Source organism: Symphodus melops (assembly GCF_947650265.1).
Source record: "Symphodus melops genome assembly, chromosome: 7".
NCBI classification, from domain to species: Eukaryota; Metazoa; Chordata; class Actinopteri; order Labriformes; family Labridae; genus Symphodus; species Symphodus melops.
Window position 1 is genome coordinate 27,954,142 of NC_136697.1, and position 25,074 is coordinate 27,979,215.

Consider the following 25,074-nt stretch of genomic DNA (forward strand, 5'->3'; position numbering starts at 1 on the left):
AAGGTTTAGTTTAATTATGTCACGCTATATAAAGAGGGTATAGCATCATGATTGACAGCTCTGTTGACCAATGAGGCTCCTGCGTTGCTGTGTGCTCTCCTCACGGGGGATATTTGGCTTCATTTTTTGAGAGTAGTGTCGTTCATAAAGACAGCGATTGAAACTAAAGCTCAGAGGTGGACCCAAAATGGCCGACGCTCTTTTTGAGGTAAGATTAAACAGAATTAAATTGTAGTTTCATTTTGTGTCAACGGCAGGTCAGAAGGTCATAAGGCTTGACGAAGTGAAAACAGTCCAACTTTAAAAACTCAATAAATACACAGGAAGTCCAGTAAGAGTTCTGGTCCATCAGAGTTCAGGTCGGGTGAGCGGCTCTCGTCTCTGCGCTCAGCTCTGACAGCGTCCGAGTCACTTCCTGTTGAGCTAAACAGAAGTGGCGCCCCGCTCCCCTTGGTGGTGTTTCTGCTGATGGATCCTCAGGTTCTGCTTCCCGGCGAATCGTTTCCCGCAGTGCTCGCAGGCGAACGGCCGCTCCCCGGTGTGGACGCTCTGGTGCGTCTTCAGGTGTCCCGACTGCGTGAAGCGCTTCCCGCACTGAGCGCAGCTGTACGGCCGCTCGCCCGTGTGGACGCGGACGTGCGTCTCCAGGCTCCGCGACGACGTGAAGCATTTCCCGCAGTAGCTGCAGACGAAGCGCCGGTCTCTGCAGAACCTGTTCAAGTCCAGAGGGTCCAGTCTGGATCCGCCAAGACCGAGCACCACGGGGAAAGCTGCGGTGTTCAGGTCCGTGGGCCTATGAGGGACCGGCATCATGCTGGGCAGGCTTTGACCGGTCCAGGAGGGGCACGGGTCCAGATCCATGTCATAGCTGATCAGAGACGCCCCCCGACTCAGCTCAGGCATCCCAGGCAGGGAGGCGGGACTTCCCCCCGCTACAGGGAAGAACGGCCTCCCCGACTGGGCTGTGGGCGGAGCCTCACAGTCAGACTCTGAGGCCAAGTCCAAGACGACCCCTGAAGAGCTGCTCTCAGTGGCCCCTGCAGGACCAGGAGACCCCGATACGCTGTTGGATTCTGTCGGCCGGTCACTGCTCAGATCCCACGGCCTCGTTTCTGTCACCAAGTCAGAGATCATCCTCGCCGAGGCGCCGTCTCCCCCGCCGTCTCCTCCAATCAGCTGCACCTCGGGTCCTTCAGACACAAACAACAACAACAACAAAGGTCAGGGCTGAAACAGAGGGGTCTGATCAACGATGGTTCTGAAGGCGAGTTTGGAGAACGATCAGTCACTGTGTCTCCCGTCTTACCGTCCTCTTCCAGAAGCAGCTCATCTGTGTCCTCGCCGTCCTCGCTCACTTCCTCCTTCGTCGTTTCTTCCTTTATTAAAATGACGTCTCCGTCTCTCGGCTCCTCTGCAGGAGAGTCCTGGAAATCAAAAACCCTGATTCAGACACTTTTCTCGTCTGACGGTTTAAATCTACCGGAGCTCAGACTTATCTCTTTATCGCCGTCTGTCGTCTTTTCAACTTGGATTCTATTTCTTATTATTCCCTTCGTTTTATTACTTCTTCATCCTCTTTGTTGATTTCTCCTTCATTCCTTCGCTGTGTTTTTACATCAAAAATAATCTCAGTAAACGAGCGTGTCCTCTCACCTCATTGGCTGCAGGACTCGGCTCCATCGACGCCTCCGACGTCGGGCCTCGCCCGCTTCTTTTGGCGTTCGCTGTCGGCAGTCTGGACACGACTCCAGCTGTTAAAGGAAAACAACATGGGTTCATGTAGAGGAGGAAACAAGAGGCCTGAATGGTTGTTGGTGTTGGGCTGCTTTAAACCCAGGTCAGCACATGTGTGTCTGTTATTTTAGTGATCATGATGGTTTGTGTCAAAAAAGCACCAGAACGTTTTCAAACTATTCCATTATCCTTCGGACAACCTGTTCTGTCAGTCAAAGGAACTAAATATTTGAATATTCTCCCTTTCACAATAAAAGAGACTTGCAAACATACGCAACCTTCAAAACACACCTCAAACAGAGAAGTCTGTGACCTTTAACCTTTTACCTTCTGTTACTGTCTTGTGTCACTTGTGTCTTTGTCCTGTGCTATAATCTGGCATCTCTTGCTACAGCTGTTCATTAATATGCACCGTCTATAACAAATTAATGAATAAAAATAAATAATGCAGATGTGGAGAAGAACTTTCTGCTCGCTTTCTAAATTCCACTCAAACTGTGGGAGTTTGATTTCTGCATTTATTGATAAATGAAAACAAGAAAATTACACAGCATGGGATTGACTGATGTTCTCTGAAGATATCAGAACAATGATGGATCAATATTTACAATTCTGGAGTTATAACAGCTTTTTTTGGGGGGGGGGGGGGGGTTGAAGTTTTTAAGGTTCAGGTGTTTTACTGTTTATATTTAAGGTCCTTAAACTCACCGTGAGTGAAGTCCATCAGCCCCTCGCCGCCGGTGGTCGCGTGTCCCCGGGCGATGATGGTCTCGATCAGCCCCAGCTTCCTCCTCAGCGCCTCGTTCTCCTCCCGGCTCCGGCTTATCTCCAGCTGCAGGACGGCGTAGCCCTCGTCCACCAGCTCGCAGATCTCCGCCACGGCCGCTTTGGCCAGCGCCTCCATGACGGCCGCGAGCTGCGAGTGAAGCCCCCGGTAAGAAGTCATTTTCAGGTAAGGCTCAATAGGGGGTCAATTAAATCCACATGGGCCAACACGGTGCGTTCAGGGACACAGATTAACGTCGGATTAAAGAAGCATCTTTTAAACAGTGTGGTGGGTTGGGGACTGGGAGGTTTGGAGGGATGCTGAGGTTACTGGTTGTTGTTTGTTGTCAGTCGGTCATTTTCTCCTCCTCGGCGTGTTCTGCGTTTAACAACTTCCGTAATTCCACTTTCAAAATAAAATACCAGCCTGACAAACAGTGATGCATCCTTGACAGCCCAATTCAGCCAGATTAAAAAACATTTAAATTACAATTTGGCATGGTTGAGTTTTTTTCTGCCCATTCTGAGTTGAAATCATGAGATAATTATTACTTTTAGCTAACATTTTTTTATCTAAATATTTGAATTTTTTATCTAACATTTTGTCCTTGTATCTCATAATTTCTCAAAGAAGTAAAGTTTTAATTTCTTATTTTTTGAACTGGCGGTAATGGGCATTTGTGGATGCATCTGAGTACGCCTCATAAATTCATGAACTGCTCAGCCGAAAAATATTTTTGAGACTCAAAAAGAGTTTGTTGTTTTTTTTTTATTATACGAAGTTTAAATGATCCTCTGTTATAATACTCAACATTTTCTTTACATACGTTCAGACAAAGATCTCTATGCACAAAATGTGACAAAATAGCCTCTGATGAAATAAAGTACGAGCCCCAAATACACATTAACATTCATTTCAAATAGAAATAAATCACAATGAAGGATTCAATGTGAAGAAAAAGCAGAGTGTGAAAAGTTGTCATCTACCTCCTCTCGTTACATAACTTTCAAAGTGAGACCAAACTTTCATCACCAGGTTGAAGTTTTTCAAGAACAAAAAAAAACATAGACAAAGAAAAGTTTTCAACATTTCAGACTAAAAAACAAAAGACAAAAATAAAAGTTTCAAACATTTCAGAGACAACAAGGAGCTCTCCGAAATACGAAATACGTTTAAGAGATTAAACACGGACTTGAATCCCCTTCTGTCTGTTTCAGTTTACACAACTCAGCAGAGGATCCATCTTCATAAAACCTGAGTCCAGCATGTAGAGGCTGAGTGAATGTGGTCTGGACTCTGTGGAGGAGAGTCATGGTTTTAGAGATGCTGTAGAAGGACAGAATACCTGCTCTGTGATCCAGGTACACTCCTACTCTGGAGGACCGAGGACCTGAGAGAGGAGTCTGGACTCTGTTGTAATAAAAGTTATAACTGTTGTTGTCACAATATAACATCCAAGATTTGTCATAACGTCCAAACACACATTCATCTGAGATCCCTGCTCTCCTGATATTCTTGTATGTGACTGCTACATAAACTCCTTCTCTCCTCTCCACCTCCCAGTAACAACGTCCAGTCAGACTCTCTTTACTCAGGACCTGAGACCAATAAGTGAATCTGTCTGGGTGACTAGAATAAGACTGACGTTTACTCACTCGTGTTACTTTTCTGTTCTCATCAGATAATAACAGCTGTGTGTTTGCTGTGTTTGGATCCAGTGTGATGTCACATGAATATTTTAAAAACTCAGCTCTGGTCTTGGGCTCTGGTTCTGGTTCTGGTCTTGGCAGTAAAACATCCACTTCAGTCACTGTCTGTGAGATGTTTGTCCATTTGTCTGTCAGGACGTCCTGTAGTTTATCTCTGACTTCTGACACAGTTGCTGTCACGTCCTCAAAGTACCTCAGAGGACGGATCTTGATGCTTGATGAGTGTGTAGATTCACTGAGTGCTGACACTGAGGGGTAGTCCTGTAGAAACTGGTTGAGATCTTGTGTGTGTGAGAGCTTCTCCAGTTCAGCGTCTTTCCTCTTCAGCTCAGTGATCTCCTGCTCCAGCTTCTCCTGACGCTCTCTGACTCGACTCACTTCAGTTTGCTGCTGGGATCTGACCTGCTGCTTCACATCAGAGAGTCTTTTCTCCATGAGACGGATCAGCTCAGTGAACATCTTCTCACTGTTCCCCACTGTTTTATCAGCAGAGCCATTGATAGCCTCCTCCTCCTGTTGGAGCAGCTTCACATCTTTCTCTCCGTCCTGGATTCTCTGCTGGATGTTTAGTCGACTCACCTCGAGCTCTCTCTGCTTCTCGTTCCTTTCTGCTGCAGCTGAGACTGTGTCGTGACCTTTGTGTTCGTCCACAGAGCAGAGATAACAGATAGACTGCTGATCAGTGCGACAGAACATCTTCATCACCTCATCATGACGAGAGCAGACGTTCTCCTGGAGCTTCTTGGATGGCTCCACCAGCTTGTGTTTCTTAAATGAAGTTACTTTAAAATGAGGCTGGAGGTGATTCTGACAGTAAGAGGCCAGACACTGCAGACAGGACTTACAGGCTTTCAGTTTCCTCCCGGTGCAGACATCACAGGCCACGTCTTCAGGTCCAGCATAGCAGTGATCAGCAGGAGCAGCTTGGAGTCCAGTCTTCTTCAGCTCCTCCACTAAATCTGCTAACATGGTGTTTTTCTTCAGGACAGGCCTCGGTATGAAGTCCTGTCTGCACTGAGGGCAGCTGTAGACTCTCTTCTCATTCTGTGTATCCCAGTGGCCTTTAATACACTTCATGCAGTAGCTGTGTCCACAGGAAGTAGTCACCGGATCCTTCAGTAGTTCCAGACAGATGGGACAGCTGAATGTCTCTCTTTCCAGTTGGTTTTCTCTCTGAGCCATTTCTCCTCTCAGTGATGGTCAAACAGTTCCTCTTTCTCTGGATAGAAACACAGTCAGAGCTCTGATGGACAACAACCGTCTGCTCTTGTTGACTTGCTGCACTGAATGAGGTTTTTCAGTTCCAGTAATTCAGTTTAATGTTCACACCCATCCTCATACCTGCAGGTCTGTGACGGGGAAGGAGGAGAGAAATATTTATATGGGGTGAAGTTCAGGTTTGACTGCATTCCTTAAAGAGCAGCTTTGTACAAGAGACAGGGTGTGTCTCATGAACAACAAACAGTAAGAATAGTTGGACTTGAGTGAGGACACTGTTTGCTTGTTTGATTCATTTATTAAGACATATAATAATTATAAATTCGGTTACAAAAGGAAAACAAAGAAATAAATAAACAGAGGGTTTCCATGACAGTCTTCACATAGATGGCCAGAGTTTGCAGCACCAATGTTCTGTGCTTGTTTAACCTCGTTTCATGTCTTTCGAGGCACTACCTCTTCTCAATAAAGATTATCATTTGCGTTTCACTCCTTTATGTTGCCTCCCCTGAACCAGGACCATAACACCAATCACAGACTTTAACAAGGCTTCAGATAGCAGAGCATCATTTTTACCAATTTAAAGCAAACTTAAATTTTGACTAATAATAAAAGTTTAACATGTCATTGATTACAAAACAGTGCATCAACAAGAGACTGGTGGCTCGAGGTTCCCAGACATCATAGATGATACCATCCTCAGGCCTGAATTGGTCCTGATATCTTGGGCGTATAAGCAAGTGGTCTTGATCTAGCAGACCAGTCCGTGGGAAGTTCGACTGCTGAAGACAAGGATAGAAGATGTGAGCCTGTGGAAGTAGGTTGTAGGTGCTTTGTGGGATTTGTTGGCTCCGAAGTAGGAGAGCCATCAGGAACATCCTGGAAGCAGCTTCTTGATGGCTCTGGTTAAAGATGGGTGATACCTGGCAGTGAATGCTCCCAGGAAACAAGTCGGAGGCTGATCACCCCCTGCTGGGTCGTCCAAGTGTGGGTGTCTGATGATAACACACAAAACACCTGATGAAACATCCCAGTTGCACCACCATGTGCAGTGTTTTATTGCTGCACAGAACTATTTGAAGAGCTGGCTATCAGCAAGAACTCTGGCTCACAAAGACCTGTTAGTCTGCCTTTAAAAAGTCCATCTCTTCTCCACTTATTAATCTAAATTAGTAATACCTTTTTGAGCTCATTAAAGACACCTGTACACCTGTTCAGTCAGACTCTAAGTACGACCATGGGCAAGACCAAAGAGCTGCCAAAAGACACCACAGGCTAAACTGTAGACCTCCACAAGGCTGGAAAGGGCTACAGGGCAATCGCCAAGCAGCTTGGTGAAAATAGATCAACTGTTGGAGCGATTGTTAGAACATGGAAGAGGCTAAAGATGACTGTCAGTCTCCCTCTGGAAGATGACTGGGGCTCCATGCAAGATCTCGCCTCATGGGGTATCACTGATGATAAGAAAGGTGAGGAATCAGCCCAGAACTACACGGGAGGAGCTGGTCAATGACCTGAAGAGAGCAAGGCCCACGGATTCAAAGGTTACTGTCAGATAACATAGAAGAACATGAGGACACAAAGTAACACAACACGAGGAAAGAAATAAAACTGAACTCAAAACTCTGAAATATAACATACAAAACCAAACAATCACAAACGGGGGCTTTTCTCCTAGCTCACGGCCGTCATGGAGGCAAAACTTCAGATGGGCCTGGACCTGTGATGACTTGAGGAGGATAACCTTTCGAGAAAACCATGATGGCGTACTGTTATAGACAAGATGACAAAAGACAATGAACCACGGGGAGAAGACATTACAAAATAAAATTGGAAACACTGAAGACTAAACAAGTAAACACCAGGAATCATTCACACAAGTAAAACAGGAAACAATGTTACAGACAACAGAGAAGGACACAAAGATACAAAGAAACACTGAAGACTAGAATACAACTTAAAACTCAGGAAACAACTAAGAAATATTAACACATGATGAAAATGGGCGAGTGTAGTTTGTGATTCTTGGTGGCCTCCTGTTTTCTCTTCTGTTGGATTATGTTTGGAGTAAGTTTTTAGTTTTTGCCTTTTGTTTAAATACATCTTTTGTTTTGTTAACTGCACTTGGGTCCTCCTCCTCTGTTTGCTGCCTACCCCGTGACACCAGTAAATCGTCATTTTCAGGTAAGACTCAATAGGGGGTCAATTAAATTCACATGGGCCAACATGGTGCGTTCAGGGACACAGATTAACGTTGGATTAAAGAAGCATCTTTTAAACAGTGTGGTGTGTTGGGGACTGGGAGGCTCGGAGGGATGCTGAGGTTGTTGGTTGTTGTTTGTTGTCAGTTGGTCATTTTCTCCTCCTCGGCGTGTTCTGCGTTTAACGACTTCCGTAATTCCACTTTCAAAATAAAATACCAGCCTGACAAACAGTGCTGCATCCTTGACAGCCCAATTCAGCGAAATTTAAAAACATTAAAATTACAATTTGGCATGGTTGAGTTTTTTTCTGCCCATTCTGAGTTGAATATTTGAGTTTTTTATCTAACATTTTGTCCTTGTATCTCATAATTTTGATTTAATATGGGCAAAAAAAACAATTCTCAAAGAAGTAAAGTTTTTATTTCTTGTTTTTTGAACTGGCGGTAATGGGCATTTGTAGATGCATCTGAGTACGCCTCGTAAATTCATGAACTGCTCAGTCGAAAAATATTTTTGAGACTCAAAAAGAGTTCGTTGTTTTTTTTTATTATACAAAGTTTAAATGATCATCTGTTATAATACTCAACATTTTCTTTACATACGTTCAGACAAAGATCTCTATGCACAAAATGAGACAAAATAGCCTCTGATGAAATAAAGTACGAGCCCCAAATACACATTAACATTCATTTCAAATAAAAATAAATCACAATGAAGGATTCAATGTGAAGAAAAAGCAGAGTGTGAAAAGTTGTCATCTACCTCCTCTCGTTACATAACTTTCAAAGTGAGACCAAACTTTCATCACCAGGTTGAAGTTATTCAAGAACAAAACAAAAAAACATAGACAAAGAAAAGTTTTTAACATTTTAGACTGTAACAAAAGACAATAACAAGTTTCAAACATTTCAGGGTCAACAATGAACTCTCCGATACAAACATGAAGACGAAATGAGTTTAAGAGATTAAACACGGACTTGAAGCCCCTTCTGTCTGTTTCAGGTTACACAACTCAGCAGAGGATTCATAACCAACCCAGAGTCCAGCATATAGAGGCTGAGTGAATGTGGTCTGGACTCTGTGGAAGAGAGTCATGGTTTTAGAGATGCTGTAGAAGGACAGAATACCTGCTCTGTGATCCAGGTACACTCCTACTCTGGAGGACTCAGGACCTGAGACAGGAGTTTCAACATTGTTGTACCAAAAGTCATACCTGTTGTTGTCACAAAATAACATCCAAGATTTGTCATTGCGTCCAAACCCACATTCATTTGAGCCCCCTGCTCTGCTGATATTCTTGTATGTGACTGCTACATTAACTCTTCCTCTCCTCTCCACCTCCCAGTAACAACGTCCAGTCAGACTCTCTTTACTCAGGACCTGATACCAATCAGTGAATCTGTCTGGGTGACTAGAATAAGACTGTTCTTCACTCATTAATTTTACTTTTCTGTTCCTATCAGATAATAACAGCTGTGTGTTTGCTGTGTTTGGATCCAGTGTGATGTCACATGAATATTTTAAGAACTCAGCTCTGGTCATGTGCTGTGGTTCTGGTTCTGACAGTAAAACATCCACTTCAGTCAGTGTCTGTGAGATGTTTGTCCATTTGTCTGTCAGGACGTCCTGTAGTATGTCTCTGACTTCTGACACAGCTGCTGTCACGTCCTTAAAGTACCTCAGAGGACGGATCTTGATGCTGGATGAGTGTGTAGATTCACTGAGTGCTGACACTGAGGGGTAGTCCTTTAGAAACTGGATGTGGTCCTGTGTGTGTGAGAGCTTCTCCATCTCAGCGTCTTTCCTCTTCAGCTCAGTGATCTCCTGCTCCAGCTTCTCCTGACGCTCTCTGACTCGACTCACTTCATTTCGCTGCTGGGATCTGACCTGCTGCTTCACATCAGAGAGTCTTTTCTCCATGAGACGGATCAGCTCAGTGAACATCTTCTCACTGTTCCCCACTGTTTTATCAGCAGAGCCATTGATAGCCTCCTCCTCCTGTAGGAGCAGCTTCACATCTTTCTCTCTGACCTGGATTCTCTGCTGGATGTTTTGTCGACTCACCTCGAGCTCTCTCTGCTTCTCGCTCCTTTCTGCTGCAGCTGAGACTGTGTCATGACCTTTGTGTTCGTCCAGTAAACAGAGGAGACAGACAGACTGCTGATCAGTGCGACAGAACATCTTCATCACTTCATCATGACGAGAGCAGACGTTCTCCTGGAGCTTCTTGGAGGGCTCCACCAGCTTGTGTTTCTTTAATGGAGGTACTTTAAAATGAGGCTGGAGGTGTTTCTCACAGTAAGAGGCCAGACACTGCAGACAGGACTTACAGGCTTTCAGTTTCCTCCCGGTGCAGACATCACAGACCACGTCTTCAGGTCCAGCATAGCAGTGATCAGCAGGAGCAGCTTGGAGTCCAGTCTTCTTTAGCTCCTCCACTAGATCTGCTAACATGGTGTTTTTCCCCAGGACAGGCCTCGGTATGAAGTCCTGTCCGCACTGAGGGCAGCTGTAGATGCTCTTCTCATCCTGTATGTCCCAGTGGTTTTTAATACACTTCATGCAGTAGCTGTGACCACAGGAAGTAGTCACCGGATCCTTCAGTAGTTCCAGACAGATGGGACAGCTGATTTTCTCTCGGTTCAGTTGGTTTCCTCTCTGAGCCATTTCTCCTCTCAGTGATGGTGACGGTCCAACAGTTCCTCTTTCTCTGGATAGAAACACAGTCAGAGCTCTGATGGACAACAACCGTCTGCTCTTCTTGACTTGCTGCACTGAATGAGGTTTTCCAGTTCCAGTAATTCAGTTTAATGTTCACACCCATCCTCATACCTGCAGGTCTGTGACGGGGAAGGAGGAGAGAAATATTTATATGGGGTGAAGTTCAGGTTTGACTGCATTCCTTAAAGAGCAGCTTTGTACAAGAGACAGGGTGTGTCTCATGAACAACAAACAGTAAGAATAGTTGGACTTGAGTGAGGACACTGTTTGCAAAAGGAAAACAAAGAAATACATAAACAGAGGGTCTCCATGACAGTCTTCACATAGATGGCCGGAGTTTGCAACACCAATGTTATGTGCTTGTTTAACCTCGTTTCATGTCTTTCGAGGCACTACCTCTTCTCAATAAAGATTATCATTTGCGTTTTACTCGAGGTTCCCAGACATCATAGATGATACCATCCTCAGGCCTGACTTGGTCCTGATATCTGGGGCCTATAAGCAAGTGGTCTTGATCTAGCAGACCAGTCCGTGGGAAGTCCGACTGTTGAAGACAAGGATAGAAGATGTGAGCCTGTGGAAGTAGGTTGTAGGTGCTTTGAAGACCTTGTGGGATTGGCTCCGAAGTAGGAGAGCCATCAGGAACATCCTGGAAGCAGCTTCTTGATGGCTCTGGTTAAAGATGGGTGATACCTGGCAGTGAATGCTCCCAGGAAACAAGTCGGAGGCTGATCACTCCCTACTGGGTCATCCAAGTGTGGGTGTCTGATGATCACACACAAAACACCTGATGAAACATCCCAGTTGCACCACCATGTGCAGTGTTTTATTGCTGCACAGAACTATTTGAAGACGTGGCAATCAGCAAGAACTCTGGCTCACAAAGACCTGTTAGTCTGCCTTTAAAAAGTCCACCTCTTCTCCACTTGTTAATCTAAATTAGTAATACCTTTTTGAGCTCATTAAAGACACCTGTACACCTGTTCAGTCAGACTCCAAGTACTACCATGAGCAAGACCAAAGAGCTGCCAAAAGACACCACAGGCTAAACTGTAGACCTCCACAAGGCTGGAACAGGCTACAGGGCAATCGCCAAGCAGCTTGGTGAAAATAGATCAACTGTTGGAGCGATTGTTAGAACATGGAAGAGGCTAAAGATGACTGTCAGTCTCCCTCTGGGAGCTGACTGGGGCTCCAGGCAAGATCTCACCTCATGGGGTATCACTGATGATAAAAAATGTGAGGAATCAGCCCAGAACTACACGGGAGGAGCTGGTCAATGACCTGAAGAGAGCAAGGCCCACGGATTCAAAGGTTGCCGTCAGTATAACACTACGCCATCATGGTTTGCTCGAAAGGTTATCCTCCTCAAGACATCACAGGTCCAGGCCCATCTGAAGTTTTGCCTCCATGACGGCCGTGAGCTAGGAGAAAAGCCCCCGTTTGTGATGGTTTGGTTTTGTATGTTATATTTCAGAGTTTTGAGTTCAGTTTTATTAATTTCCTCGTGTTGTGTTACTTTGTGTCCTCATGTCCTTCTATGTTATCTGTAATATTGTCACCCATTTTCATCATGTGTTAATATTTCTTAGTTGATTCTTTAGTGTTTCCTGAGTTTTAAGTTGTATTCTAGTCTTCAGTGTTTCTTTGTATCTTTGTGTCCTTCTCTGTTGTCTGTAACATTGTTTCCTGTTTTACTTGTGTGAATGATTCCTGGTGTTTACTTGTTTAGTCTTCAGTGTTTCCAGATTTATTTTGTAATGTCTTCTCCCCGTGGTTCATTATCTTTTGTCATCTTGTCTTTTGGAGTTTGTCAGTGTAGTTTGTGATTCTTGGTGGCCTCCTGTTTTCTCTTCTGTTGGATTATGTTTGGAGTAAGTTTTTAGTTTTTGCCTTTTGTTTAAATACATCTTTTGTTTTGTTAACTGCACTTGGGTCCTCCTCCTCTGTTTGCTGCCTACCCCGTGACACCAGTAAATCGTCATTTTCAGGTAAGACTCAATAGGGGGTCAATTAAATTCACATGGGCCAACACGGTGCGTTCAGGGACACAGATTAACGTTGGATTAAAGAAGCATCTTTTAAACAGTGTGGTGTGTTGGGGACTGGGAGGCTCGGAGGGATGCTGAGGTTGTTGGTTGTTGTTTGTTGTCAGTTGGTCATTTTCTCCTCCTCTGAGTGTTCTGCGTATAACAACTTCCGTAATTCCACTTTCAAAATAAAATACCAGCCTGACAAACAGTGCTGCATCCTTGACAGCCCAATTCAGCGAAATTTAAAAACATAAAAATTACAATTTGGCATGGTTGAGTTTTTTTCTGCCCATTCTGAGTTGAAATCATGAGATAATTATTACTTTCAGCTAACATTTTTTTATCTAAATATTTGAGTTTTTTATCTAACATTTTGTCCTTGTATCTCATAATTTTGATTTAATATGGGCAAAAAAACAATTCTCAAAGAAGTAAAGTTTTCATTTCTTGTTTTTTGAACTGGCGGTAATGGGCATTTGTAGATGCATCTGAGTACGCCTCATAAATTCATGAACTGCTCAGTCGAAAAATATTTTTGAGACTCAAAAAGAGTTTTTTTTTATTAGACGAAGTTTAAATGATCATCTGTTATAATGCTCAACATTTTCTTTACATACGTTCAGACAAAGATCTCTATGCACAAAATGTGACAAAATAGCCTCTGATGAAATAAAGTATGAGCCCCTAATACACATTAACATTCATTTCAAATAGAAATAAATTGCAATGAAGGATTCAATGTGAAGAAAAAGCAGAGTGTGAAAAGTTGTCATCTACCTCCTCTCGTTACATAACTTTCAAATTGAGACCAAACTTTCATCACCAGGTTGAAGTTTTTGAAGAACAAAAAAAAAACATAGACAAAGAAAAGTTTTCAACATTTCAGACTAAAAAACAAAAGACAAAAATAAAAGTTTCAAACATTTCAGAGACAACAATGAGCTCTCGGATACAAACATGAAGACTAAATACGTTTAAGAGATTAAACACCAACTTGAAGCCCCTTTTGTCTGTTTCAGTTCACACAACTCAGCAGAGGATCCAACAGGAGGAAAAACCCTGAGTCCAGCATATAGAGGCTGAGTGAATGTGGTCTGGACTCTGTAGAGGAGAGTCATGGTTTCAGAGATGCTGTAGAAGGACAGAATACCTGCTGTGTGATCCAGGTACACTCCTACTCTGGAAGACTCAGGACCTGAGACAGGAATCCTGACATTGTTGCACCAAAAGTCATAACTGTTCTTGGAACAAAATAACATACAAGATTTGTCATTGGATCCAAACAAACATTCACCTGAGCTCCCTGCTCTGCGGATATTCTTGTATGTGACTGCTACAGACACTTCTCCTGTCCTCTCCACCTCCCAGTAACAACGTCCAGTCAGACTCTCTTTACTCAGGACCTGAGACCAATCAGTGAATCTGTCTGGGTGACTAGAATAAGACTGATGTTCACTCACTTTTGTTACTTTTCTGTTCCCATCAGATAATAACAGCAGTGTGTTTGCTGTGTTTGGATCCAGTGTGATGTCACATGAATATTTTAAGAACTCAGCTCTGGTCTTGGGCTCTGGTTCTGGATCTGACAGTAAAACATCCACTTCAGTCAGTGTCTGTGAGATGTTTGTCCAGTTCTCTGTCAGGATGTCCTGTAGTATATCTCTGACTTCTGACACAGCTGCTGTCACGTCCTCAAAGTACCTCAGAGGACGGATCTTGATGCTGGATGAGTGTGTAGATTCACTGAGTGCTGACAGTGAGGGGTAGTCCTGTAGAAACTGGTTGTGATCTTGTGTGTGTGAGAGCTTCTCCAGTTCAGCGTCTTTCCTCTTCAGCTCAGTGATCTCCTGCTCCAACATCTCCTGAAGCTTTCTGACTCGACTCACTTCAGTTTGCTGCTGGGATCTGACCTGCTGCTTCACATCAGAGCATCTTTTCTCCATGAGACGGATCAGCTCAGTGAACATCTTCTCACTGTTCCCCACTGTTTTATCAGCAGAGCCATTGATAGCCTTCACCTCCTGTTGGAGCAGCTTCACATCTTTCTCTCTGCCCTGGATTCCCTGCTGGATGTTTTGTCGACTCACCTCGAGCTCTCTCTGCTTCTCGCTCCTTTCTTCTTCAGCTGAGATTGTGTCGTGACCTTTGTGTTCGTCCATTAAACAGAGATAACAGATAGACTCTTGATCAGTGCGACAGAATATCTTCATCACCTCATCATGACGAGAGCAGACGTTCTCCTGGAGCTTCTTGGAGGGCTCCACCAGCTTGTGTTTCTTAAATGATGGTACTTTAAAATGAGGCTGGAGGTGATTCTCACAGTAAGAGGCCAGACATTGCAGACAGGACTTACAGGCTTTCAGTTTCCTCCCGGTGCAGACATCACAGGCCACATCTTCAGGTCCAGCATAGCAGAGATCATCAGGAGTAGCCTGGAGTCCAGTCTTCTTCAGCTCCTCCACTAAATCTGCTAACATGGTGTTTTTCTTCAGGACAGGCCTCGGGATGAAGTCCTGTCTGCACTGAGGGCAGCTGTAGATGCTCTTACAGTCCTCTGTATCCCAGTGGTTTTTAATACACTTCATGCAGTAGCTGTGTCCACAGGAAGTAGTCACAGGATCCTTCAGTAGTTCCAGACAGATGGGACAGCAGAATGTCTCTCGGTTCAGTTGCTTTTCTTTCTGAGCCATTTCTCCTCTCAGTGATGGTGACGGTCCAACAGTTCCTCTCTCTCTGGATAGAAACACAGTCAGAGCTCTGATGGACAACAACCGTCTGCTCTTGTTGACTTGCTGCACTGAATGAGGTTTTCCAGTTCCAGTAACCACACCTTTCCTCATACCTGCAGATCTGTGAAGGGGAGGGAGGAGGCTAATATTTACATATGGGGTGAAGTTCAGGTTTGACTGCTTTCCTTTAGGAGCAGCTTTGTACAAGAGACAGGGTGTGTCTCATGAACAACAAACACTAAGAATAGTTGGACTTGAGTGAGGACACTGTTTACAAAAGGAAAACAAAGAAATAAATAAACAGAGGGTTTCCATGACAGTCTTCACATAGATGGCCGGAGTTTGCAGCACCAATGTTCTGTGCTTGTTTAACCTCGTTTCATGTCTTTTGAGGCACTACCTCTTCTCAATAAAGATTATCATTTGCATTTCACTCCTTTATGTTGCCTCCCCTGAACCAGGACCATAACACCAATGACAAACATTAACAAGGCTTCAGATAGCAGAACATCATTTTTACCAATTTAAAGCAAACTTAAATATTGACTAATAAAAGTTTAACATGTCATTGACTACAAAACAGTGCATCAACAAGAGACTGGTGGCTCGAGGCTCCCAGACATCATAGATGATACCATCCTCAGGCCTGAATTGGTCCTGATATCTGGGGCATATAAGCAAGTGGTCTTGATCTAGCAGACCAGTCCGTGGGAAGTCCGACTGCTGAAGACAAGGATCGAAGATGTGAGCCTGTGGATGTAGATTGTAGGTGCTTTGAAGACCTCGTGGGATTTGTTGGCTCCGAAGTAGGAGAGCCATCAGGAACATCCTGGAAGCAGCTTCTTGATGGCTCTGGTTAAAGAGGGGTGATACCTGGCAGTGAATGCTCCTAGGAAACAAGTCGGAGGCTGATCACCCCCTGCTGGGTCGTCCAAGTGTGGGTGTCTGATGATCACACACAAAACACCTGATGAACCACCCGAGTTGCACCACCATGTGCAGTGTTTTATTGCTGCACAGAACTATTTGAAGACCTGGCAATCAGCAAGAACTCTGGCTCACAAAGACCTGTTAGTCTGCCTTTAAAAAGTCTGTCTCTTCTCCACTTATTAATCTAAATTAGTAATACCTATTTGAGCTCATTAAAGACACCTGTTCAGTCAGACTCCAAGTACTACCATGAGCAAGACCAAAGAGCTGTCAAAAGACACCACAGGCTAAACTGTAGACCTCCACAAGGCTGGAAAGGGCTACAGGGCAATCGCCAAGCAGCTTGGTGAAAATAGATCAACTGTTGAAGCGATTGTTAGAAAATGGAAGAGGCTAAAGATGACTGTCAGTCTCCCTCTGGAAGCTGACTGGGGCTCCATGCAAGATCTCACCTCATGGGGTATCACTGATGATAAGAAAGGTGAGGAATCAGCCCTGAACCAAACGGGAGGAGCTGGTCAATGACCTGAAGAGAGCAAGGACCACGGATTCAAAGGTTACTGTCAGTAGACACTGGCATCATGGTTTGCTCGAAAGGTTGTCATCTACCTCTTCTCGTTACATAACTTTCAAAGTGAGACAAAACTTTCATCACTAGGTTGAAGTTATTCAAGAACAAAACAAAACAACATAGACAAAGAAAAGTTTTTAACATTTTAGACTGTAACAAAAGACAATAACAAGTTTCAAACATTTCAGGGTCAACATTAAACTCTCCGATACAAACATGAAGACGAAATGAGTTTAAGAGATTAAACACGGACTTGAATCCCCTTCTGTCTATTTCAGTTTACACAACTCAGTAGAGGATTCATAACCAACCCAAAGTCCAGCATATAGAGGCTGAGTGAATGTGGTCTGGACTCTGTGGAGGAGAGTCATGGTTTTAGAGATGTTGTAGAAGGACAGAATACCTGCACTGTGATCCAGGTACACTCCTACTCTGAAGGACTGAGGACCTGAGACAGGAGTTTCAACATTGTTGGACCAAAAGTCATATCTGTTGTTGTCACAAAATAACATCCAAGATTTGTCATTGCGTCCAAACCCACATTCATTTGAGCCCCCTGCTCTGCTGATATTCTTGTATGTGACTGCTACACAAACTCTTCCTCTCCACTCCACCTCCCAGTAACAACGTCCAGTCAGACTCTCTTTACTCAGGACCTGATACCATCCAGTGAATCTGTCTGGGTGACTAGAATAAGACTGTTCTTCACTCATTAATTTTACTTTTCTGTTCCTATCAGATAATAACAGCCATGTGTTTGCTGTGTTTGGATCCAGTGTGATGTCACATGAATATTTTAAGAAATCAGCTCTGGTCATGTACTCTGGATCTGACAGTAAAACATCCACTTCAGTCAGTGTCTGTGAGATGTTTGTCAATTCGTCTGTCAGGACATCCTGTAGTATATCTCTGACTTCTGACACAGCTGCTGTCACGTCCTTAAAGTACCTCAGAGGACGGATCTTGATGCTGGATGAGTGTGTAGATTCACTGAGTGCTGACAGTGAGGGGTAGTCCTGTAGAAACTGGATGTGGTCCTGTGTGTGTGAGAGCTTCTCCAGTTCAGCGTCTTTCCTCTTCAGCTCAGTGATCTCCTGCTCCAGCTTCTCCTGACGCTCTCTGACTCGACTCACTTCAGTTTGCTGCTTGGATCTGACCTGCTGCTTCACATCAGAGCGTTTTTTCTCCATGAGACGGATCAGCTCAGTGAACATCTTCTCACTGTTCCACACTGTTTTATCAGCAGAGCCATTGATAGCCTTCACCTCCTGTTGGAGCAGCTTCACATCTTTCTCTCTGTCCTGGATTCTCTGCTGGATGTTTTGTCGACTCACCTCGAGCTCTTTCTGCTTCTCACTCCTTTCTGCTGCAGCTGAGACTGTGTGGTGACCTTTGTGTTCGTCCATTAAACAGAGATAACAGATAGACTGCTGATCAGTGCGACAGAACATCTTCATCACCTCATCATGACGAGAGCAGACGTTCTCCTGGAGCTTCTTGGACGGCTCCACCAACTTGTGTTTTTTTAATGGAGCTGCTTTAAAATGAGGCTGGAGGTGATTCTCACAGTAAGAGGCCAGACACTGCAGACAGGACTTACAGGCTTTCAGTTTCCTCACGGTGCAGACATCACAGGCCACATCTTCAGGTCCAGCATAGCAGTGATCAGCAGGAGCAGCTTGGAGTCCAGTCTTCTTCAGCTCCTCCACTAAATCTGCTAACATGGTGTTTTTCTTCAGGACAGGCCTTGGTCTGAAGTCCTGTCTGCACTGAGGGCAGCTGTAGATGCTCTTCTCATCCTCTGTATCCCAGTGTCTTTTAATACACTTCATGCAGTAGCTGTGTCCACAGGAAGTAGTCACCGGATCCTTCAGTAGTTCCAGACAGATGGGACAGCTGATTTTCTCTAGGTTCAGTTGGTTTCCTCTCTGAGCCATTTCTCCTCTCAGTGATGTTGATGGTCAAACAGTTCCTCTTTCTCTGGATAGAAACACAGTCAGAGCTCTGATGGACAACAACCGTCTGCTCTTCTTGACTTGCTGCACTGAATGAGGTTTTTCAGTTCCAGTAATTCAGTTTAATGTTCACACCCATCCTCATACCTGCAGATCTGTGACGGGGAAGGAGGAGACTAATATTTATATGGGGTGAAGTTCAGGTTTGACTGCATTCCTTAAAGAGCAGCTTTGTACAAAAGACAGGGTGCGTCTCATGAACAACAAACAGTAAGAATAGTTGGACTTGAGTGACGACACTGTTTGCTTGTTTGATTCGTTTAATAAGACATATAATAATTATAAATTCGGTTACAAAAGGAAAGATCAACTGTTGGAGCGATTGTTAGAAAATGGAAGAGGCTAAAGATGACTGTCAGTCTCCCTCTGGGAGCTGACTGGTGCTCCATGCAATATCTCGCCTCATGGGGTATCACTGATGATAAGAAAGGTGAGGAATCAGCCCAGAACTACACGGGAGGAGCTGGTCAATGACCTGAAGAGAGCAAGGCCCACGGATTCAAAGGTTACTGTCAGTATAACACTACGCCATCATGGTTTGCACGGAGGGTTCCCCTCCTCGAGTCATCACAGGTCCAGGCCCGTCTGAAGTTTTGCCAATGACCATCTGGATGATCCAGAGGAGGCATGGGAGAAAGTCATGTGGTCAGATGAGACCAAAATAGAACTTGTTTCTGAACTTCCCTCACCGTGTTTGGATGAAAAAGAAGGAGAACAACATCCCTACTGTGAAGCATTGGGGGGGGGGGGACATGGTGCTTTGGGGGACAGGACGACTGCACTGTATTCAGGAGAGGATGAATGGGGCTGTGTATGCAACAACCTCCTTCCCTCAGTCAAAGCAATGAAGATGGATCGTGGCTGGGTCTTCCAACATGACCCAAAGCACACAGCCAGGACAACCAAGGAGTGGCTCCATAAGAAGCATATCAAGGTTCTGGAGAGGCCTAGCCAGTCTCCAGACCTAAATCCAAGAGAAAATCTTTGGAGGGAGCTGGAACTCTGTGTTGCTCAGTGACCTCCCCGAAACCTAACAGATGTGGAGAAGATCTGTGTGGAGGAGTGGGACAAGATCCCTGCTGCAGAGTGTGCAAAGCTGTTCAAGAACTACAGGAAACGTTTCACCTCTGTAACAGTAGAACAGCACCTACGATAAACTTCAAACCCTGATATCATTTCTCAGTGGCAGAACTTGCAAAATCGCAAGGTGTTCAAATACTTCTGTTCCTCACTGTAGATCTAAGAAAGATATTGGCCTTTATCGGCACAAAAGAATTCCATATTGTTCAGGTACAAATTTAATCACTACAGGAAGTCGTTGTGAGGGACGTGTGTCAGAAATAAAAGAAGATTTCTGCTGTTGGTAGAGCAGCAAAAAAATGATTTTCCACAAACAGTTGATCTTTTTATTCAAAATAATGACTATTAACAACATTATAACTTTCAGTGGTTTAACTTCATGATTCACTTCTTCAGAAACAGAGTTGCAGTCATCAGGAGGAGGGCGCCCTCTTGTGTTGAGACGCAGCTACTGTGACATTCACATCAGGAAGAAGTGTAAAAACTTCACAGTCTTTCGTCAGCTTCACACCAGTCGTCCTCAGCGTCTCCCTGTAGTCACAGTGTTTCTGGTAACAGCTGATCTCATGTAAGCCCTCGTCAGCTGATATAATCATCCATCATCATCAGCTGATAGTCGCTCGAGTTGTCGTCCTTTAGCTTTGAGGAGGCGGAGTTGTGGTGTGAACCAGGGAGCAGAGTGGGTGAAGGATACGGTCCAAAGAGTTCAGCAGAATCTGGAGACTGTTGTTGTAGAGGGAAACCAGTCCATCTGTGGTTGTGGGGGTGTTGATGGTGGGGAGGGCTTCAATGCTCGTGGTGAGAGTTGTCATATTGATGTTACAAAAATAGTCAGATTTAAATGAAAAGATAAGCATAGGGTCAGAAATGGGGAGATCAGTTGAGGAGCAGTTAGAAGGGGGGGACACCAGATCAGCAGACCAGGTCAAGGATATGACCCTTTGAGTGGGTGGGGAAATTAATGTACTGATGAAAACCAAAACTGTCAAGGCAGGATGTGAAGTCGATAGTGAGGTTCAGGTTCAGATTGTCCATGTGGATATTAAAAGCACCAAGCAGAATGCCATTGGGAGAGAGGGTGCAGAGGTGGGAGAGAAGTGAGGAGAATTCATTGATGAAATCCTTGTTATAAAACTCAGGGCGCCTCGTTTAAACTGCTCTCACTGCTGCTCCCTCTGCAACCCTCCTTCACCCCAGATCCTCCTTTTATGCTGTTCTGACTTAATCCACATCTCTAAGGTCTTTTACCTGCTTTTTGTAAGGCGCTTGAGATCGTACTTGGTGCTGTGCAAATAAAGATTGATTGATGATTGACTGATTTTTCTGATTCCTAGAACAGAGCCACGGCGCCTTGAGAGACAAAGTGGTCCTGACTGAAATTCTATATTATTTCTAAATGTGAACTCGTGAGACCTCAGCTGAGCCAATGTGCTCAAAGAAGAAAATATTCAAAATGTTGACTTTGATTGGACGACTTCTCAAGAAAATAAACTCTGCAGCAACATTTATTCATCCTTCATAAAGACAAAAGTACACACAAAAGATTTCACTAAGAATTGAAGGCAAGAAATAAATAAGTGACATTTAGGACGGGTCCCATCCATGAAATGTTCAAATGTTGATATCTTTATGAGTTCATGTTGATGGACAAAATGACCCCTGTGTCAAAGAAGGGCCCCTGTGTGCAGGTAATCCATATGAGAAGGGCCCCTGTGTGTAGGTAATCCATATGAGAAGGGCCCCTGTGTGTAGGTAATCCATATGAGAAGGGCCCCTGTGTGTAGGTAATCCATATGAGAAGGGCCCCTGTGTGCAGGCGTACCTATGAGAAGGGCCCCGTGGCGTGCTCTGGGATGTTGGTTGCGTGCATGTCGCGCGTCATGTTGGACTTCTCCCTGAGTTTGGCCTGCAGCAGCGTGTGCTCCACGACGCCGATCCTCACGTCCATCTGAACGATCTCCTGCTTCAGCTTGGTCAGACTCTGCTTGATCTTCACCACCGGAGCTGAAGGACACACACACACACACACACACACACACACACACACACACACACACACACTGACGTTAAAGAAGGAATCCTGAGTGGAAGTACAGCCCCTCGACAGTCACTGTTTTTACCTCCGTCCGACATGCTGCTGCCTTTCTCCTCCATCTCCTGCTTCACCTTCTCCAGCTCATCGCTGATCTGAAACACAAACACACAAAGTCAGAAGAGACATCTTCCTGCTTCAGACTCTCTTTCATTACCTTTTGTATTCTGTATTAAAATCGTCCCGTACAGAACAAACTGTTTTGTGCTTGGGGAAACTTTAAATATAAATGTTTCCTCGTTGCAAACTTTACTTTACAAACTGCATCGTCTAAATCTGCTGGTTCTCTTTTTTTCATAAATGACTCAAAGACAAAATGTCCGGCTGCAGGTAAACGCTTACAGGCATGCACAACAAACGGACCCAGCTGTCAGAGGAACCTGCGGGCTCAGCTGCTGTGGAAACCACCGGGTCAGAGCGCAGCCATGTTCTACAAGATCACGCAGAATAACAGAGGAAAACACGTCTCTCTGAGGAGGAGTTTTTCTGTTTTGACGTCATGTTGCTAAAATGATTAAAAAATAAAAAATACGACAGTGAGTCAGTAAGTTGTGTTTTATTTTGAAATTGACCGGACGCTCTGTGTGTTTCCTTGCCTCACTTCCTGTCTGGGTTGGCGAGTGTTTGCTAACTGAAGTTTGTGTGAAAGCTTTCAGTGAAACGTGGATAATAAAAGGCTGAATAAAGAGAACGGACCTCTGCCAGGACTCTGGTCCTCTCCGTCACTCCTCCGCTGGCCTGCTGGTAGCGCTCCTTGGCCTGGTGAAGAGAGTTAAGCACAGGTGAGAGAGGCGGCGTGCGTCGCTTACAGTCAAGCTGCAGATGCTACGTTACCTCGCTGAGTTTAGCCTGAGCGCTGCGGTACTCGTGGATCAGAGGCTCCAGCTGGTTGTTGATGTACTTCTCTCTGCTGCCCACCTTCTCCAGAGTCTTACCGATGTCCTCCTGCAGTCTGTCCAGGTAGCTCTGCAGACACGCCGTCGTTAACGTCAGTAAAACAGCCACTCGCTGCTCCTACGCTTACATGAGGTCAGTGAACGCACCTTGGTGTCCTTGAGCGAGGACTTGATCCCGTCTCTGTGCTGGTGCATCTGGTCCACGTGGATCCTCCAGTCCTGCAGATGGACACACAAAGACAAGCGTCTTGAGATAACACTGTGTGTGATTTGTGATCGTGGATTGAAGGGCGCCACAGAGCGGTCGGGCGGCGTGAACCTTGTTGTCGGTCCTGACGGTGACTTTGAGCTGCGGCAGGACTCTCTCCACCTCCAGGTTCCACTCTGCTGCGTCCACCGTCGACTCCAGAATCTCGTCCGGTTTGGAGGACGAGTCGGCTTCCTGTTTGAAAAAACGAACATCAGGTGGATGTGACTTTTGGACGATGTACGGGGAGCCTGAAGGGACAAAATAAAGAGAGGGAGACACTCACAGTTTGAGTGGTTCTTAACTTCAGAGCCTCCAGGTCCATCACGTTCTCCTCGTTCTCATCAGGCTCCTCCTGAGAAGAAGAGAAACAGGTTTCTTTGAACTCTTCTCCGACAGACTCAGCCTGATTTGAAGAGGTTAAAGGTCAGACACCCACCATCATCTCCTCCTCCACTTTGCTGAGTGTGAGCTCTGCGTCGTCCTCCATCACCGACTCTTCTTCTGCGGTTTCTGTCGGATAGTTCGGCCTGGAAGGAGACAAAAACAGAAAACGGAGCCGGTGCATGAGAGCGGGGAGACGAGAGAGAGAAACGCTTGTAACAACCCCCCCCCCCCTCCCTTCCTCCCCCACTCCTCCTGTGACCTGAGGCAGCATCATGGTGAAGGATCGTCCTCTTAATGCGCCTCCAGAAGAAGAGGAGGTTGGGTTTGTTTTTTTTCAGACACGTAACGTGGGCTACAGAGGCTACATGTCATCATTGTGCTTGTCGTAGGTTCTGATCCTGATCCATGACCTGCCCCAGTCCCTCTCCCCCAAACATGCCCTAAAACCTCTCCACCCGTCCTGTCCTAAGAGCCCCGAAATATAATGTTTCAAGAAAGAAGAAGTTTCTCTTTTCATCCGCTCAAACTTTTAGCTCGTTGGTGTAAAATTACAAACTAAATGTTTTGGACATCCGTCCAGCTTTGAGATACGCTGAGGCTCCTCCGCGTCTGAGAGGAGCCGAGACTCGAGACTCGAGACTCGAGGCGGAGTGATGGAGTAAGGAGAGCGAGGACACGCGGCAGAGACGGGAGGAGGACAAATGTTGGAGTACCTCCTGAAGGAGAAGCCTCTCCTGCTCAGAGCTTTGTCTGCCAGCTGGTCCAACACGAAGCAGACGAACTCTCCCGAACCCGACTTCAGCTTGGAGGGCGGGAAGTCCACCCTAACGCCCTGACACACACACACACACACACACACACACACACACAGAGATTATTATCGCAATAAAAAGACTTAAACAGGCAGGTCATGAAGTCATGAACAGATGTTGACGGATTTGAAGGTTCCTCGACACTCACGAAAGCCCGGAGCTCTGCCAGGATGTTGGACACGGTGGCGTTGGGTTCGTCGTACTCCTGCGGCTCGGTGAACGGACGCCCCGCTGCGTTGATGAGCCACGCTGAGATGATGGTGAACATGTAGAACTGCTCGCCCGGGTTCGAGCCCAGATACGGACTGGAGACAAAGTAATGTCTGACAGAGAGAGAGTTCTGGTCAGAACCTGATCCTGTACTCATGAGGACTCACCTGGTCAGGGGCTACATGTTGTGTCTAATCAGAACCTGGTCCTGTACTCATGAGGACTCACCTGGTCAGGGTCTTCATGTTGTGTCTGGTCAGAACCTGGTCCTCGTAGTCTAAGACCTTTAACTTCTCCAGCAGGCCCTCCATCCTCACGAACACCTGGTGAGCCGCACCTGGACCCCGATCCGGATCTTCGTCTCCTCTTCGACCCTCGTCCCCCATGGTCGTCTTTACACCGGACACGGTGGATAAATGTTTAAATTAAACGGAGAATCTCTCGCGACGCTAACTGCGTGTTTAACTTCCGCTCGGTTGTCAGGGGCAACAGGGCGCTAACTGTTGCTAACGGCAACAGAGAGCTAAATGTTTAAAACTTAAATGAAGCACTGTCTCGAAGATTTTTTTAAACATATAACAGAACCATATACTTTATATAACGCCTAATTAACGAACTAGAAACTAAAATTTACTTAAATTGTCTAATTTTCACTCGTACGACCAGCGAGGTCCGTTTCCGGTTTTCCGTCCGAGTCTTCTTCTTCGTTTTTTTTTAATG

At 45.2% G+C, this 25,074-nt stretch overlaps 3 protein-coding genes across 4 annotated transcripts; all 3 read right to left on the reverse strand.

The window, feature by feature from the left end:
• Positions 1–29: 29 nt before the first annotated feature.
• On the reverse strand, positions 30–25,074 carry ift57 (intraflagellar transport 57 homolog (Chlamydomonas)). Of its 2 annotated transcripts, XM_079347314.1 has the most exons (12): positions 24,583–25,074; positions 24,293–24,467; positions 24,046–24,164; positions 23,385–23,475; positions 23,232–23,300; positions 23,018–23,140; positions 22,846–22,917; positions 22,637–22,768; positions 22,499–22,561; positions 21,831–21,897; positions 21,533–21,714; positions 15,479–15,837 (listed from the first exon to the last, which is right to left on the reverse strand). In XM_079347314.1, the coding sequence occupies exons 1-11, from the start codon at positions 24,738–24,740 to the stop codon at positions 21,533–21,535; spliced, it is 1,251 nt and encodes a 416-aa protein (XP_079203440.1). In that variant the 5' UTR covers positions 24,741–25,074; the 3' UTR covers positions 15,479–15,837. The 2 variants fall into 2 exon arrangements, with proteins under 2 accessions (XP_079203441.1, XP_079203440.1); XM_079347315.1 differs by lacking the exons at positions 15,479–15,837; positions 21,831–21,897; positions 22,499–22,561; ... (6 more) ...; positions 24,293–24,467; positions 24,583–25,074 and adding exons at positions 30–1,190; positions 1,307–1,424; positions 1,654–1,751; positions 2,443–2,650 and having other exon boundaries at positions 21,533–21,624.
• On the reverse strand, positions 3,380–10,786 carry LOC306827159 (uncharacterized protein). Its single transcript, XM_079348828.1, has 2 exons — positions 8,609–10,786; positions 3,380–5,405 (listed from the first exon to the last, which is right to left on the reverse strand). The coding sequence occupies exons 1-2, from the start codon at positions 10,296–10,298 to the stop codon at positions 3,673–3,675; spliced, it is 3,423 nt and encodes a 1,140-aa protein (XP_079204954.1). The 5' UTR covers positions 10,299–10,786; the 3' UTR covers positions 3,380–3,672.
• On the reverse strand, positions 12,918–18,722 carry LOC306827161 (uncharacterized protein). The gene is made up of 2 exons (XM_079348830.1): positions 16,927–18,722; positions 12,918–15,336 (listed from the first exon to the last, which is right to left on the reverse strand). The coding sequence occupies exons 1-2, from the start codon at positions 18,550–18,552 to the stop codon at positions 13,360–13,362; spliced, it is 3,603 nt and encodes a 1,200-aa protein (XP_079204956.1). The 5' UTR covers positions 18,553–18,722; the 3' UTR covers positions 12,918–13,359.

What these genes read in the sequence shown, in the direction of transcription:
- LOC306827159 (XM_079348828.1), bottom strand. Translation starts at nt 10,298, where the DNA reads ATGGCTCAGAGAGGAAACCAACTGAACCGAGAGAAAATCAGCTGTCCC. An exon ending in ACAGACAGAAGGGGCTTCAA is followed by an intron (nt 5,406 to 8,608) that starts GTCCGTGTTTAA and finishes CTGTTTGACCAT; the next exon opens with CACTGAGAGGAGAAATGGCT.
- LOC306827161 (XM_079348830.1), bottom strand. Translation starts at nt 18,552, where the DNA reads ATGGCTCAGAGAGGAAACCAACTGAACCTAGAGAAAATCAGCTGTCCC. An exon ending in CTCTATATGCTGGACTTTGG is followed by an intron (nt 15,337 to 16,926) that starts GTTGGTTATGAA and finishes TGTTGTTCATGA; the next exon opens with GACACACCCTGTCTCTTGTA.
- ift57 (XM_079347314.1), bottom strand. Translation starts at nt 24,740, where the DNA reads ATGGGGGACGAGGGTCGAAGAGGAGACGAAGATCCGGATCGGGGTCCA. An exon ending in AGTTAAGAACCACTCAAACT is followed by an intron (nt 23,141 to 23,231) that starts GTGAGTGTCTCC and finishes TTTTTCAAACAG; the next exon opens with GAAGCCGACTCGTCCTCCAA. An exon ending in CTCAGGCTAAACTCAGCGAG is followed by an intron (nt 22,562 to 22,636) that starts GTAACGTAGCAT and finishes TCTCTTCACCAG; the next exon opens with GCCAAGGAGCGCTACCAGCA.